Source organism: Mirounga angustirostris, unplaced genomic scaffold (genome assembly GCF_029215605.1).
Source record: "Mirounga angustirostris isolate CCGP_5_RB_7025 unplaced genomic scaffold, mMirAng1.0.hap1 SCAF_13, whole genome shotgun sequence".
NCBI lineage: Eukaryota > Metazoa > Chordata > Mammalia > Carnivora > Phocidae > Mirounga > Mirounga angustirostris.
Window position 1 is genome coordinate 96301322 of NW_026991721.1, and position 14952 is coordinate 96316273.

The 14952-nt window shown below is 57.9% G+C and overlaps 1 protein-coding gene across 17 annotated transcripts in view; it reads right to left on the reverse strand.

Moving 5' to 3' along the window:
* Positions 1-700: 700 nt before the first annotated feature.
* The window catches only part of CEP164 (centrosomal protein 164), a 62363-nt gene continuing 48111 nt past the window's right edge, over positions 701-14952 (reverse strand). For 12 of the 17 annotated variants that reach the window (XM_045894952.3, XM_045894944.3, XM_054512268.2 and 9 more), the window contains 18 exons: positions 11852-11983; positions 11554-11770; positions 10499-10576; positions 10135-10266; positions 9678-9800; positions 8469-8612; positions 7952-8035; positions 7735-7803; positions 7234-7409; positions 6789-6915; positions 6445-6512; positions 5791-5998; positions 4667-4774; positions 3999-4113; positions 3197-3544; positions 2388-2454; positions 1411-1539; positions 701-1233 (listed from right to left, as the gene is read on the reverse strand). In XM_045894952.3, the coding sequence (XP_045750908.1) occupies positions 1137-1233; positions 1411-1539; positions 2388-2454; positions 3197-3544; positions 3999-4113; positions 4667-4774; positions 5791-5998; positions 6445-6512; positions 6789-6915; positions 7234-7409; positions 7735-7803; positions 7952-8035; positions 8469-8612; positions 9678-9800; positions 10135-10266; positions 10499-10576; positions 11554-11770; positions 11852-11983 (2422 nt within the window). In that variant the 3' untranslated portion in view covers positions 701-1136. The remainder of the gene's footprint in view (positions 1234-1410; positions 1540-2387; positions 2455-3196; positions 3545-3998; positions 4114-4666; positions 4775-5790; positions 5999-6444; positions 6513-6788; positions 6916-7233; positions 7410-7734; positions 7804-7951; positions 8036-8468; positions 8613-9677; positions 9801-10134; positions 10267-10498; positions 10577-11553; positions 11771-11851; positions 11984-14952) is intronic. The other 5 variants (XR_010407099.1, XM_054512269.2, XM_054512272.2 and 2 more) reach the window with 5 other exon arrangements.

Here is a 14952-nt window from a genome sequence, read left to right on the forward strand (position 1 = left end):
AATGGACCTGCAGGGATTTAACTGATGTAGAAAACACAGGCTTGTCACCGGAGTTGGTTGTAATACGTGCGCTAGCCCCGATGCACACGGGATGAGCCAAAGAGCAAAATGGACTTTTTTTCCTCTATGGTAGACTGATGCCTACAAAGTGTGTCTGGGGTGGGGTAGAAAGTTTCTTAGTCCCTGGCAGAGACTTGGTGTCTGTGCCGTGGAGAGGCAGGGGCGACCCCAGAGCTTTCAAGACAAACACGGGGGCATTTTATTTAAACGACAGGACAGATGTCCAAGAACATCCGCTACAGCCGCCCCCCACCAAGGAGCCCTCTGACGGGAGGTGGAACCGCAGGGAGCCAGGCCCAGTGCGGCCCAGCCCGGAGGAGGGCTGCCAGGGGCGTGAAAACAAGAACCCACAACTCTCCCTATAGTGGTCCAGAAAACCAAGATGCAGACCCAAAGCCATCCCAGACTTTTCCTGTGGCTTCTTCAAAGTTGTGTGCTTGTGACCTGAGACTCGAGCTGGGGGTGGGGGGAAGCCCGAGGGAAGGGAAGGGAGCGCCCCTGAGGAAAGCACAGAGCCAGTAGAGGGAGGATAGGCAGCAGAACGTCTGGGGGCCAACTTTCAGCAACCTCTGGCAGGGCTCTGGGCCCAATCCTGAGATAGAGTGCTCAAGAAAGGAGACTTACCAAAAAGAAAAGGGTCTGATCTCTCTGAGGCTGAGGTATTAGAGCCTGGTCCCAGGGTACAGACATGCTGGGGGGCTTCGTTCTGGTGAATTAAGGACCATACACACATAACCGCAGGAGTCCCGAGCACAGAGTGCCCTGCAGGCCCCTTGGCCTCAGAAGACAATTCCTAATACCTCCTCCTGCAGGTGCCCGGGCTCTGATGGCCCCACATCGGTGTTGCCTTGTCCAGGCAGGAGCTCACAGAAGTCCACACTCTTCAGCCTGAGATGCGTGGTCTCAGGGGGGAGGCTTATGGTATTCCAGTGGTACCATCCTTTCCGGCCCCACCGCCGGGTTCCTCTGAGTGGGGCAGGCAGCAGCAAATAGGGCAGGAGAAAGCTTTCTCAGAAGGACTAGAGCGCAGGCAGATCCTCAGGCACTTGGTCTGGGTGCAGGAGAGGCTCGGGGCCTCAGTAGCGATACAACCTCAGGCTACTGGTCTCATCCAGGCCCAGCTGCAGAAGGCCCGACGTAGCTGCCGGCTTGGGCACTGAAGAGAAGAGCTGTCTGGCCACGAGGTGAAGGAAAACTCTGCAGTCAAGTCAGGCCAAGGCCCAAACAGGGTCCTCCTTGGACCGCTGCCCCCCCCCCCCCCCCAGGGCACAAACACAAGCTCTGTAGCCCACCTCAGCCATCCCAGCAACGACAGCAGGAAGGGACCAAGACTTGGGGACCAAAGGATACAACTTGGGGTCATTCCTGTAATGTTCTAGCCACTTTCGGTTGGCCTCGATCATGCTCTGGAAGTCTGTGCTGCCTGCCTCAGGGCTGGAGCCGTGGGAATGGGCCCGCCGCAGGAGGCGCAGCTGCTCACTGGGAAGGCGGAGGCCAGCGTGAGGAGAGGGAGAGAGGAGGCAAGAGGACTGGAGGAAGGGGACAGCCGACCCGCTTCTCCCTCCTCTCCACACACCCCATACACCAGCCAGGGCCTTCGCGGGGTGGCTTTAGCAACTCCAAGCTTCCTTTGCTGGCAAGAATGCCCTTCTGGAATGATGAGCATCAGTTCCCCAAAGACAAGGTGGTGCCCCCCTCCCCCGGCCCCTCCCCCGGCCCCTCCCCTGGGTGAACACTCCTGACGTCAGGGCTCCCACATCGGCCTAGTCCCAGCCAATCTGACCAGCAAAAGCTTTCCCCTCTGTTGACTCCAATACCTGCCCAGCATCAGTTCCTGAGTGGGCCAAAGGGTAAGTGGGGGTGTTTATGGTTGGGGGCCTGTGGAGCGGGGGCAGGGGATATATTTGGCAAGGAAGAAGATGAATGGGAAATTAACAACAGGTTTAAGTAATTGCCCATCTGTCTCTCCCCCAGGGTGCCCCTTCTCACTCCAGATGTTGCTCAGCAGGACTGCGGGAACAGACAACAAGCTCAATGGCAAAGACAAAAGCCATGCTCAAGGACAGGAAGGGCCAGGGGAAGGAACAGGGTCCTGCCAAGGCTGATTTCTCCCTGCAGGGGCTAGCAGGCAGCTTCCTCCCAGAGCTGGGCCAGGTGAGACCGGCCGCCACTGGGACCTCAGTGAGTAAGACTTTTCTCTGGTGGTGGTAGAGGCACCTCAGACCCAGGCAAGCAACTTTGTGGCCTGGGGACCTGTCCAAGCTCTCTGGGCAACGTAACCAGAGTTCTGCTCCCCAGGGAGGTGCTGCCTGCCCAGGGAGGCTTACCTGGCAGACACATAACCCAGCCTGTTCTCCAGTGGGGCAGGGCCGCTGCTGAGGAATGGGACTCCAGCTGGAAAAGGAGGAAATCATCCAGAAATGGGTCGCGGAAGCCAGTCCCAGCAGGCCACCTCCCAGCTCACCAGTGCACCTCCCGCCTCCCACAGACACACCACAACAGGGCAAGTTTCAGTGGTTGGAGGTGAGAGACAGGTAAGAGACAGGAATTGTCCTGTTTATTTGTAAAATTTAATCTACTTTTCTATTTGGGTTAAGACAGATATGTAACTTTTTCCCCAAAGTAACTGTGTTTTTATGGCTTTTCACCTTCTTCATCAGGACTAAGAGACCAGGTGAGGCCCCCTCGCCCAGAACCAGGGCAAAGCTGTATGGCCAAGGGGTTATGAGCAGAATCTTGAAGTCATAGAGACGGGGGGCCAAAACCCAGTGTGTTACTTACTCCCTGGGTACCCTGGAGCATATCCCTTAACCTGAGTCTCAGTTTTCTCATCTGTAAGGGGGGGATAAATATTACTACCTCAGAGGGTTGTTAGAAGGACTCACGCGTGGCCCCTCACACAAGGCACAAGATGGCAGCTATTACAATGAGGACAGGGATGACTTTTAGGTTCTGCTGAGCTCCAGCTCCCATCAGAAAGGCTGCAGTCAGCCCAAGCTCCAGGTCAACCGTCATGACTCACAGAGCCTGTGGCTTCAGGGTCACCAGCAAATCTTCCTCCCATAATGGGATGGGCCATGCCAAAGCTGGGGGCGGCAAGGGGCCGGCAGAGGAGGCAGAAGGGAGGGAGGCTTACTTGGAAAATACTTGCGCCACTTCTCCAACAGGAAGTCGTCCACTGTTTGAGCCACGGAGGAGGAGAGCGTGGAGCCCAGCCCGGGGTCCCAGGCCCACTGGGTGGATGTGGGCACCGCTGGCGGCCAGGCTGAGACCCGGGCCAGGGAGGGGCAGGCGGGTATGGAGGTGCTCCTGCGGTCCTGGGGCGGGGTGGGCGCTGGTGTGGAAGCGAAGAGGGGTGGTGGCGGCTGCAGGTTGAGACTGCCCAGCATGCTGAGGACACCGTTCAGCTGGCTGCTGATCCGCTGCAGGGAGCTGCTCAAGTACTGGAACTTGTAGGGGAAGGTGGCACTTGCAGTCAGGTTGACTAAAAGGGAAGGACTCAGCTTCAGGGCCTAGGACGGCCCCAGGCACGGCAGCACCCTGGCTGCCCTCCTGGTCTGTGGACCACAGCCCCTCGGCTGATGGGGGCCAGAGGGACGGCAGGGCTTCTGTGTTCCAGAGGGCGCAGACTGGAAGCTGGCTGAGGGGGAAAAAGCCTCTCCAGGGAGCGGGCAAGGAAGGGAGAGGAGATGGCCTTCTGCCCCACTGCAGACCAGAGTGGCAGAGGGAGAACACCTCGCAGAAGGCACCGGAAGGTCTCTGCATGTTCAGGTGGCCCCTGACCCTTTCTGCCCTGTGTGCTGGCAAACCCCACTGGGGTCACTCCTCCCAAGCATTACTGAGTGCCTGCTCCAGACACTGGCTCCCAGTAGGCCCCCCCAAAGCCCCCCTCTCTCCACGGATACCATGGTCCTCCCCCTGCCGGCACTGCCACTCACAGTGAGGCAGGGGGTGGGATTCGGAGCTTGAACTGCTCATGTCTTCCGTGTCGCTGAGGTCAAATGTCACCACCTTCTTGGTGGAAGCTCGTCTCAGCGTGTCCTCATCTAAAGCCTGATGGGTACGAGCAGCAGTGAGTACTGGTGCCCGCCCTCTGTGTTCTGCCCACTGTCCGTGTGACGGCCCCGGACTCTCTGGGACCCAAAATTCTGGGAGAGGGACACCCTACGGGCTGCCTTGCAGCATGGGAGGAGGGAAGCAGGGGTTGGGAGGACACAGTGGGCTGACACATAGGCAGCAGGGCCCCAGGACCAGAGCCCCTGCCCCCAGCAAACTCCCCCTGCAGGATGGCTCCACCTAGGCTTCCCTCCTGTCACACCCACGCCTCGAGTGTCCAGAGGACCGTGGAGGAGGCCGCAGGAAAAGGAGGGAAGCCTATTTCCAAACCCCGGGGCCCAGCTCTCCTCAGGAACCCCCGCAGGGCAGGGCCAGTGCCTCTCAAGAGCCTGCAGCAAGAGGCTCCGGGTCTGCTCAGGACTGTTCTGCACAGATGTATTCGGCAACCCAGCCCAGGAGCCCCAGAGGCCCAGCTCCCCCCACCACGGGACCAAAGAACCCAACAGCAGCCCAGGAAAGGAAGAGGGAGGCCGTGGCCACCATGCTGTACCTCCTCCCGAAGAGATGACTCTAGCTGATTCAGCTTCTCCTCTTTCTTCCTCAGCAGGTCATGGCCCTTCCGCATGGCCGATTTCATCTCATCCAGGTGCCTGGTCTCCTGCCGCCAGAGAGAAAGGGGAGGACAGACATGGGGTCTCAGCGCAGGTGCTAGAGTCCCAGCTCTGTGTGTGGTTGTTGGCTGGGTAACCCTGGACAAATCACCTCTCTGGACTGCCCTCTCAAGAAGAGAAATACTAGTTTGGGTTTTTTTTTAAGATTTTTTATTTATTTATTCATGAGAGACAGAGGCAGAGGGAGAAGCAGGCTCCCCGTGGAGCAGGGAGCCCGATGTGGGACTCGATCACCAGGACCCTGGGATGGTGACCTGAGCCGAAGGCAGACGCTTAACGGACTGAGCCACCCAGGCATCCCGAAATACTAGTTTTCTAGGGTCATGAGGATTCAATGAGGTAGTTACATGCTGAGCCCTGGGCCCGCACCTAACACATTCTCAGAGAGTTACAACGTGCTACCCCAGGGTTATTACTGTCCCTGCCCCCACCGCCCTCCCTCTCAGCATGCAGCAGAGCAATGAGGGCCTGAGGGCAGCATGCAAATGCCCCTGGTAAGCCTGCCCTGCACCAGCTCCGGGCACCAACAGAATTCTAAGGGAGCAGGCCTGAGCTGCTGGCCAAGGCCCTCAGATGGCACCATGAAGTCTCTTCCTTTTCCCTGGAAATTAGGCTATCAGACAAGCACTTCAGCCTTATGCCTAGTGTGCTCAGAAGATTCACTTATGAACCACATCTTTAGGGTGACGGGCCAGAACAGCACTGGATGTGAAATTTTAAAAACCTTACTTGTACGCTTCACCTAGAAAGTGAGAGTCCCACCACTGCCCTGCACATCGTGAGGACGAAGAAAGCATTGTACACTGTGCATTGACACGTAAATGTCAGGTGCTTTCATCCTCACGGAGCTCAATAACCTGCAGCACCTGTCCAGTGGCCCTGGGCCGATGTGACCACGCTGCGGGGAACCCGGAGTTACCAGAAGCCACGGCTGCCCTGGCTGCCCCCAGCACCCCCCACCCCAGCCCCGCAGGACCGGCAGGCTCGCCTCAAGGCCCCTGACCTCCTCCAGGTCCTTGCGCGCATCTTCCAGGGCCTTGGCGCCTGGGGGATCGGCGGCATCCTCCCGATCCCCGGCCAGCTCCCGGCACCAGTGCTGCTGGGCGGCCTTCAGAGCCGTCTGCCGTCTCCGCATGGAGCGGGTCTGCCGCACCAGGAACTCCTTGGCGCTGCGGAGGGCCATCCCCTCGGCGGAGAGGTAGTGCTGGACGCTGCGGGAGGGCAGGGCAGAGGGGTTGGAAAGGGAAAGCACACACGCTCTGAGAGCTGCTCTGGGCCACTTGAGCACTTCCCCGACAGATGCCCAGCCTGAGCACAGACTACGAGGCTGGGCATGAATACACAAGTATTCACACTCTAGTGTGCAGCATGCTACAGAGTCCTCCCACCCTGCCTCTAAAGGGATTGGGCCTGGGGCCTCCAGATAAATGGCCAGACACTCCCGTCAGCTTGATCTTCAACCAGAGGGCAGCAGGCCCCAGCATGCTGTGTCAGTGGTCACAATGGGTCAACCTTCCTGGCTTGCTAAAGAAATTCCCTCGGTCCCTCGGGTCCTCGTCCCCGAACCAAGCCCCACTGGTGATCACCCCAGGTCTGTGATGCAGGCACTCACCCCTTCATGGAATCCTGGACCCAAACTAAGGCTACCAGAACTCACCTGTCCAAGGACAAGTTGGTCTCCTCCTTGCTCTGGGAGAGAGAAGAGGATACCTCTTTGGTCTGGTTCTAAGGACACACAGTAGAAAAGGCCCACTGAATATCAGATACACTGCCGGCTCAGAGGACCCCCAAAGCCCCTCCCAGGGGCCTAAATACAGAAATGGCTCTGGGGGAGCTGCTGGGCACCATTCGTGTACAGGTATCATTTGAGTGATGGAGATGGGGAACTGGGACTATTAAGGACAGGAGGCTAAGGTCGTTTCTGAAGCAAAGCCAGGACCCCTCCTGGAGCACCGCCCCAGTCCCACCACCCTGTCCCTTCCACAGCACAGAGAAACTCACTGTCCCAAGGGATTTCCTCAGGTCCTCAATGTGGAGATCTGGCTCAGAACTTGGGGAGGCGTTACTCTCCTTAGCTGCTAGCTCTTTCAGCGTGTCCTGCTTCCTCTGAGCTTCAGCCTCCAGGTCGCTGTGATGGGGGTAGAGGTGGGGTTGGGGGGCAGGGGGGAGACAGGCTCACATGATGAAGCAGGGCGGGCAGCACACCATCATGCCTGCTGGGGTGGGCCTCAAGCCCTGATCTTAGGGAGACAGCAGGACTGGGGCATGACCGGTAGAACCAGAGACCCCCGCTGTTCATAGCTCTCACCCCATACTCCCTACAAATGCAGCTAAGCCCCTCTGCCTGGCTCCACCCCTGCCTGATAGTTGGGCCGTGAGCAGCCAGGGCCCAGGTAGGTCAGAGGGCAGGTAGCAGGGGAGGCCGAGGGCAGGGTGCCCACACCACCTGAGGTGCTTCTGCAGCCTCCGACTCTGGGTCTGCAGCGCATCCACCTGGGACTCCAGCTCCACCTTGCGGGCCCGAAGCTCATCCAGGAGTCTTTGGAGCTGTCGGTTTGACTCCAACAGGTGGGTGTGCTCCTTCTTTGACTCCTCCAAGTGCTGATAGCTGGCTGTGACTTCCTGAAAAGACAGAAGCACCTGGAGACATGCGGGACCAAGGCAGGCAGCAAGCAGCACAGGGACCCTGAGGAGCATGGGAGCGAGCGTGGAACTCAAGCACCCTGAAGTCACTGCGCCGAGGGTGGGAGGTGTGTGGCCTCTGCCGCCCTCCACAGCCCCACCCCCTGGGGCTCCCCAGCTGGGCTAGCTGTGGCATCCTGCCAACAGCATCTGGAACCCTAAAGCCCGGGACAGATCGGGTGAGCAAAAGGTGGGATGTTGCGGGAGAGGGAGGGAAGGTAAAGGGAACGGGGCAGAGACAGGGAGGACAGGGAGCCAGCCAAACCTCGCTCTGCAGCGCCACCTGCCTCTGCACATCAAGGAGCTGCTGATGCTCCTTTCGGGCGGTCTCCTCCTGCGGGGGTGGGGAAGAAATGGGGCTGTCTGGCCAGCTCCAGACGCCCTGGGTCTAAGGAGCAGGAGGCCCCAAGCTCTCCCTGGGGCGCTACCACTCCAAGGTCCAGGGCCCCTGGAGATGCTATCCTCAACTCCTGCTCTCTCACCTGGAGATCCAGTTGAGCCAATTTGGCCTTGACATCTTTGGTTCTGGTTTCAAGTTCCACCTCTAAATCTTGTAGTTTCCTTTCCTGCACAGAAATAGGTAGAGTGAAAGATGTAAGTGTAGGAAGAGTGCAAGGCATGAGCTGAGGGGGCAGGAGGGAGATCTGGACCTACCCTTCCATAGCACAGCCTCCAAGCTAAGGCTCAGCCTCATCCCACTTGCCCTTGCAGGCCCCCGGGAAAGTACCACCTTGTGTCTTCCCAATGGGGGCAAGGAGAGACAAAGGCGCCAAACCCAGGGTCCTATGGGGGCTGACCTCCTCTAAGCCCGGGGCTGTTCGCTGGCCCAGAAAACAAAGGACCATGCGTGCCCTGGCCTGTGAGAGACCCCCGCACCTGAAGCTATCAAGGCTCAGATCTGCGGCTGCCCCAGCTGCCTGCCCCCAGCACTTCTCCTGCATGGAGGTGCCAGAGGGGGCTCACCAACCCTGGTCCCCCGGGACTGCCCAGAGCCCCCACCTGCTCCCGGTGCCGACGCCGCAAGTCCTCGAGCTGCCTGTCCTGCATCTGCCTCACGGCCTCCAATTCTCGCTCGTGTGACCTGCGCAGGCGCTCCAGCTCCCCGGTCAGGTGGCCCAGCAGCTGCGCCCGCTGCTTCCTCTCCTGCCCAGAAGGGGAGGCTGCTGGCGGGGAAGCTGCAGCGGCCCTCACACCCCTAAAGCCACGGCCCCTCCCGGCAGCCTCGGGTCAGTAAGGCTGGGGACCCCAGTGGCTCCCGAGGGCCAGCTCTTCGAGGAGGAGAGCACGGAGGAGCGCCCAGGCCTCCCCCCGCAGAAAGCCTGCACCCCTCTCTGCCACGGAAGCAGACACTGCTCAGATGCCATGAGACACCCCCCCGCCGTGGAAATCTGCCTGTCCTGCTGTCCACTGTGCACAGCGTCCTTCCTCGAGGGAAGAGAGGTCACTAATAAATTAGCACTGCTCTTCAGCAAGGTCCGCATTGGTTTGGGAAGGGAACCAGCTACGTTTTATCACAGGCCGGCTATTTTTGTGTGGGAAAGACCGTACAGACAGGCCGGGACACGGTTTCCAGTTACGGGAACAGGAGCCTAGACATCCCGGGCAGAGGCCCAGCTGGGAGCTAAAGTCAGGCCCCACTGCCACCCCTGTTCACCCCCAGTGTGAGCCAGCCAAGCTGGTGTGGTGCCACATTCTCACCTACGGGGGGGAAGGCTGAACACAGACAGATCAGCTCTAAGGAGTGTTTGCCTCTTGCCAGTCTATGATGTCCTGGAATTTTGGTTAACCCTGATGGCATGGTGCTGGGGTGGTTAAAGTTGAAGGCTTGGGAGCCAGACAGTCGGGGCTTGAAGCTCAGCTCCTCGACTTACTAGCCCAGAGCCCTTGGGAAAGGTGCTTGCGCTCCTGAGTCTCCGTTTCACTTTCCAACTGGAGGTCACGATAGTCCGCACCTCCTCGGGGTGTTGGGGGGACTAAATGAGTCCGCACACATCGGGAGCGGAGAACAGTGCTAGCACGGGGTACGAACTCGGTTATCTGTGAGCCGCAGCCACTCGGGGAGGGAAGGCAGCCGCCTGCTGCTGCTGGAGTAAACCGGGAACCAGGGCTGCACCAGGGCAGGGCATCACCCAGCTGCCAAGGACCGCCAGCTGCGCGTGCGCGTGCCCGCACGCGCCGAATGTGTGCACAGGGGAAGGGGCAAGTCACCTCGGCTTCATACTGCTCTCTGGCCTCAGCTACCACTTGTTGGTGCTCCTCCTTCATCTTGTCCATCCTCCTCTCATGGTCCCTTTCCACCTCCTGGCGCTTCTCTCGCAGGAGGTCACTGAGCTGCAGGGTAGGCAGCGGGGATGCGACATGCAGGCCCGAGGGTGGACCAGCGCATGGGGACTGAGGCACTCGAAGGTGGAGTACACGCACGCCTCCCCAGTGCCCTACACGCATGACTCGTGACGTGCAGGCACCACATCCCAGCACCCCTCCCCGCTTACGTACAGGGGCGCGGGGGTGGAGAAGCGCCCAACCTCAAGGGAACGGAGGCATAGAAATGCAACCAGAACTCTAGCCCCAGCTGAGCCTTCCAAAGCAAAGCAGAGGCCCCTGGGCCAGGACGGAGCGCCCAGGACAGGTACACGTAAGGTCGAAGGAGCCCACCAGCATTTACCTCTTGCTCATATTCAAGCACTTGGTGAACCTTCTGATGAGCCCTCTGCTCTGCCCGACTGAGGCTCTCCTGCAGCCGGGCCTCCTCTTTCTGCTGAGCTTCCTTCATCTTCTTCTGGAGGCTGGAGACAACCTGAGGAGACCCCAGCACAGGGAACGGGCCACTTAGCACTGTAGAGCAACCTCAGGGACTCGCCAGGGGCCCAGCACCCATCCCCAGGGGGCTTCAGTGGGAGGGAGGCTCCTGCCCCAGGGGCAGGCATGGGGCCGAGTTCTGCCCACCGGCAGCGAAGGGGCCTTGAGGCTCTCGCTGAGGGAGGAGGACGCAGTCTCTGCCTGGCAGCCCAGGGCCGGCTGCACCTCACCTCCCTGTGCTTGGCCTCCAGCGAGGAAGAGAGCTGCTCCAGCTCGGCCTGGTGCTCCCTCTCCAGCGCTTCCACGGCCTGGGGAGCAACAAGGGGCCTGTGACAGCCGGGGGGCAGGGAAGGCTGGCCGGGCACTGACCCCGGAGGAAGGGAGACCATGCCTGACTCCCTTCCAGCTAAAGGACCGAGGGGAACCGCAGAGACACATCTTTGTTCCCCCAAAATAACTCCGTCCCTAAAGGCTGCAACTAGCAAATGAGTAGGAAATGAAGGCCAGAGTGGAGCGGTCACCGCTCCCATCCCCCTGCCCCTCTGGGCTAGGCCCCAGGTACACAGGTCACGCTCCTGCCTATGAATAGGGCCCGAGGCTATGAAGGCTGGAGGTCTGGCACAATTGGCCTGAACACCTGTGAGACAGGGACGCCCTCCCCCACCTCCTGTAGTCTCTCCTTATCTAAAAGCTGAAGCTCACCTTCACCCAAGGAAAAAAGTTCCACGTGGCCTGACTGTTCCTTACTTCCTACTCTTACCTAGAGACAGACCATCAGGAGACAGAAAGGATTGGAGACATGGGGAGTACAGACAAAGGAGAAAACCCTCCTCTGAGTGTGCAATCTCTCTACAGCCGGAGAGACGAAAGGTCATCGCAGATGCCCCTTCGGGACAGGGATGGGGACAGGCCACCTTTTTCTCAGAACCTCTGGTCTGATCTAAGTTCTTTCAGTCACAAAATCTTCCCAAATCCATACACCATTCCCCCTCCACCCTCCTCACTGCCACGGACAGCACCCAGCTAGTGCCGGCCCTGGACAGAGCCCCTGGACACCTGCCATCCCCTCCCCTGTGCCATGCAGAACCGGGCTAGCACCTGCCCGGAGACAGCGGGGCCCACGCGGAGGTGGCGGGCCCAGTCAGCCCACCCACTGTCTCCAAGTCCCGCGCCAGCTGTGGAGACACCTCCTCTGTGCCTGGCCCCCCCGCCCAGCCTGGCGCCTGGCCCCTCTCCAGGCAGCCCAGGGGCACGTCCAACGGGAGGCTCCACGCTGCGGGCTCACCTCTTTCCTCTCCCCCTCCAGCTGCTTCCTGAGCTGCTGCAAAGCCGCCTCCTTCTCGGCATTCAAGGCAGCGTGCTCTCTCTTCTCCGAGGCCTCCACCTCTTCCTTGAGCTGTTCCAGCATCTGTCTGCTCCACTGTTCCAAGCTGGCCCTCTCAGCCTTCTGGAGAGACTCCAACTCTTCTCTCAGCCGCTGCAAGGAAGCCTCCTGCTCGGCCCTGAGCGGACAGACAGACGGAATGGGACGGGCCTGTGCACTCGGGGCACTGCCAGGGGCGGCCAGCCCACGGTGCGCTCACCTGATGCGGCCCTCATCTGCTTCCGCACTGGACTGCACCTGGGCCCGGAGCTGGGACAGCCTCCGGCTCTCCTCCTCTCTCATCTGAGTCTCCTCCTCCTCGGTGGCCTTCCGCAGCTGCTCCTTCAGGTAACTGGGATGGAAAAGAAAGGCAAGTTTGTTGGAGGAACCACTCTTCTGTTTGTAATCTCCAACTCTCGGCCTCCCAAAGCCTGTAGCTCGCCTGCGAAGTTTCCTAAATCTGGGTCCTGCTGCCTCCCTCTAACACCTTCCAGGGAAAGAGGGGGCCACGAACGCTTCCTGCTCTTGGCAGCAGCAAGAGGACAACAGGCTGCTTGACCCCAGAACAGCGTTTCTGCCAGAGGCTCCCCTCTGCCCACAGGTACACCGCGGCACGGCATTCACTCGAGGACAGAGACAGTCCGACCCCAACCAGCCCTGGTGCCGCGTCCTCTCACTTACAACCTGATCAACGGTTCCAGCCACCGCCTCTCAACCCCACCACACTCCTCCGCGCCTCTTGGCCCTTGTTCGTGCTGGTGCCTCCCCCGGGAATTCCCTTATTTGACAAAGCCATATTCACCGCTCAACACCCAGCTTCCTCCTCTCAGAGAAGTCTCCCAAGTCTCTCCAAGTTCATAAATTAGCCCTTCTGTTCCTTTTAGCCTTTCTGCGAGGCCCTTCCTAATCCCAGGCCGCTCTGTACCACACACAGTAATTTCATCTTTTGTGTGTCTCTTTTCCTTACAAGTCTGGGAGCTTCTCCAGAGAAAGAATCGTGTCTTAAAGTCTTATATCCACGGTGCTGAACACAGTAGCTGACGTGAAGTAGGTGCTCCATAACTGTTTGTGGAATTTGAACAGCATCACCCAGCCCCAAACTATAAGTGCCGATGATCCATAAGGGACATCTTATTTACGGACAAACGACAGTGAACATTTCATCCCAGGCAGATATCCCCCTGCCCACGCAGCCCCCACAGGACCTGGGGCTGTGTGCTGTGCACTGGGGAATTCAAGCCTAAGAAAAACACGATTCAGAAGACGATGTCTTTGAAAAGCTTCCTGGTGAATTCCAAAGCCAAAAAAGATTTAGGGTCATTTTCTATTTCAAGTTACCTGCACCACTACTCTCTTCCATTGTGATAGAAAATTTGAGTTAAATAAAAATCCTCTCTCCTAGATTCCCCGGAAACCCTTTCTCCTTGTTCTATGGCTCCATTTTCCACACATCACCACAGGATGTCAGAGCTGGGAGGTCCCTGAGAGGTTATATCCTTCATTTACAACCGTCTCTCTTCATCTCACAACTAAATTCAATTTCTTCGTTTTATAACTAAAGAAACTAAGGGTCAGCCTTCCTGCCTTCCTGCCTGCCTTCTCATTCAAGAAGTATCCGCTACGAGGTCAGCTGTGGCTTCCAGAAATTTCTACCAAGTGGAAGTTGCCCAGCACAGATGGCCCCAGGCCTCAGAAAGGCTCATGTGTAAGCAGAAACAGGGTTCTTGCAATAAACTATTTCATAGCGAGTCTGACAAGGCACTGCCTACAGAAAAATCACTTCCTGAAGGCCACTGAAACCAATGACTTCAACTGGAAATAAAATCAAGAGCTACCATTTACTGAGCAACTACCATGTTTTAGGCCCTGAGTCAGATACTTTTGGCATGCTAGCCTTCACCACAACCTAAGAGAGTTCTTGGCGGCCTTCTGGAGCTGGGGGTTTGGCGAGGGACAGAAAGCACAGTCAGCCGTGCCCAGGGTGGCCAGGAAGAGAGGAAGAGCCTGGTGGGCTGGCAGGGAGACACTACCAGGATTTCCTCCTAGGCTCTGCCTGTTAAGATCAGCTAAGTCATACCCTGTTTAGGCAGGCCCCTGCCCCAATTTTCATTTGGCTGGAAGAGGAAGGTGCTGCCTGGCAGGGGATCCGGGAGGGGTGATAGAAGGATGGGCCCTGGGTCAGCAGATCCTGTGTTGGGCTAATGAGAGAGACTGTCCCCGGTCCTCTGGGTAGCTGGGTGTTGGTTTTCCATTAGTCGAAGTTAAGCATAAACATTTTATGCACTCTTTGCTATGTATGATATAAAAATAAGTCTACCACTTTTGGATGTTCTGTCCAAGAGGAAAAGATTTAGCCTTTAGTTAAGTTGCCAAGTAAGTGAAAAATATATTAACACCTTGTTGTAGCCTCTGTCCCGCCCTGGGCCTGCGACAGACTGCTGACTACGTTCTCAATAGCCACTCTCCCACGCTCCCTTCCTATAGGGGCACTGATTTTTATTCGGTCAGGTAAAGAGACCCAACTCAAGGACTACATTTCCCAGTTTTCTTTGTGGCCAGGGGTAACTCATCAGATACGCATGGAAATTATTGAGTAAACTTTCCAAGAGAACTTCTTTAAGAATAAACAGAAGTTACTGGGTGAAGTTTCCAAGAAAGTACCTTAAAATGGACCAAATGAGCTGGAAGGTACCCCTTTTGTACTCTGTCCCTATCCTTCCCGCCTGAGGCCCAGACACAATGGCTGGGGATCCAGAAGCCACGCTGGACTCTGAAGAGACCCTGAGAGTAGACAGCACTTAAAGGCAGCAGAGAAATTAAAGGACCGCCAGGGACCTGGTGACTCTGGAGCTGCCATGCCAGCCCTGGATGGCCTTTTCCTGTAAAAATAACCTCTAGCTTGTTTACAGATGTGTACACATCATCTCATCCACACAGACCCAGCCCAGCCTTAAGTGTCTTACTCGTTGAGGGCATCCCAGCCAGCTACATAAAGAGCAGGAACCCAAATAGAAAGTTCTGGGTTCTGGGAAATAGCACCTCAGACTGTATTATGTGGTCCCCACCAATCTCACTGGGTCCCAACAGGGCCCTGACTCCTGAGAGAGAGGACAACGTAGTGGTTAGGAAAACGGGCTCCAGGGACCAGCTGCCTGGGCTAACCTGGCTCCACTGCTCAGTAACTTCGACACCTTGGACAAGGCACCTAGCCTGTCCATGCCTCAGTCTCTTCATCTGTATCACAGATCCTGCAGGACTGGGCTGACAGCAGTACCCCGTAAGAGTCACTCTCAGGACTAAACCAATTACCAGATATAAAGC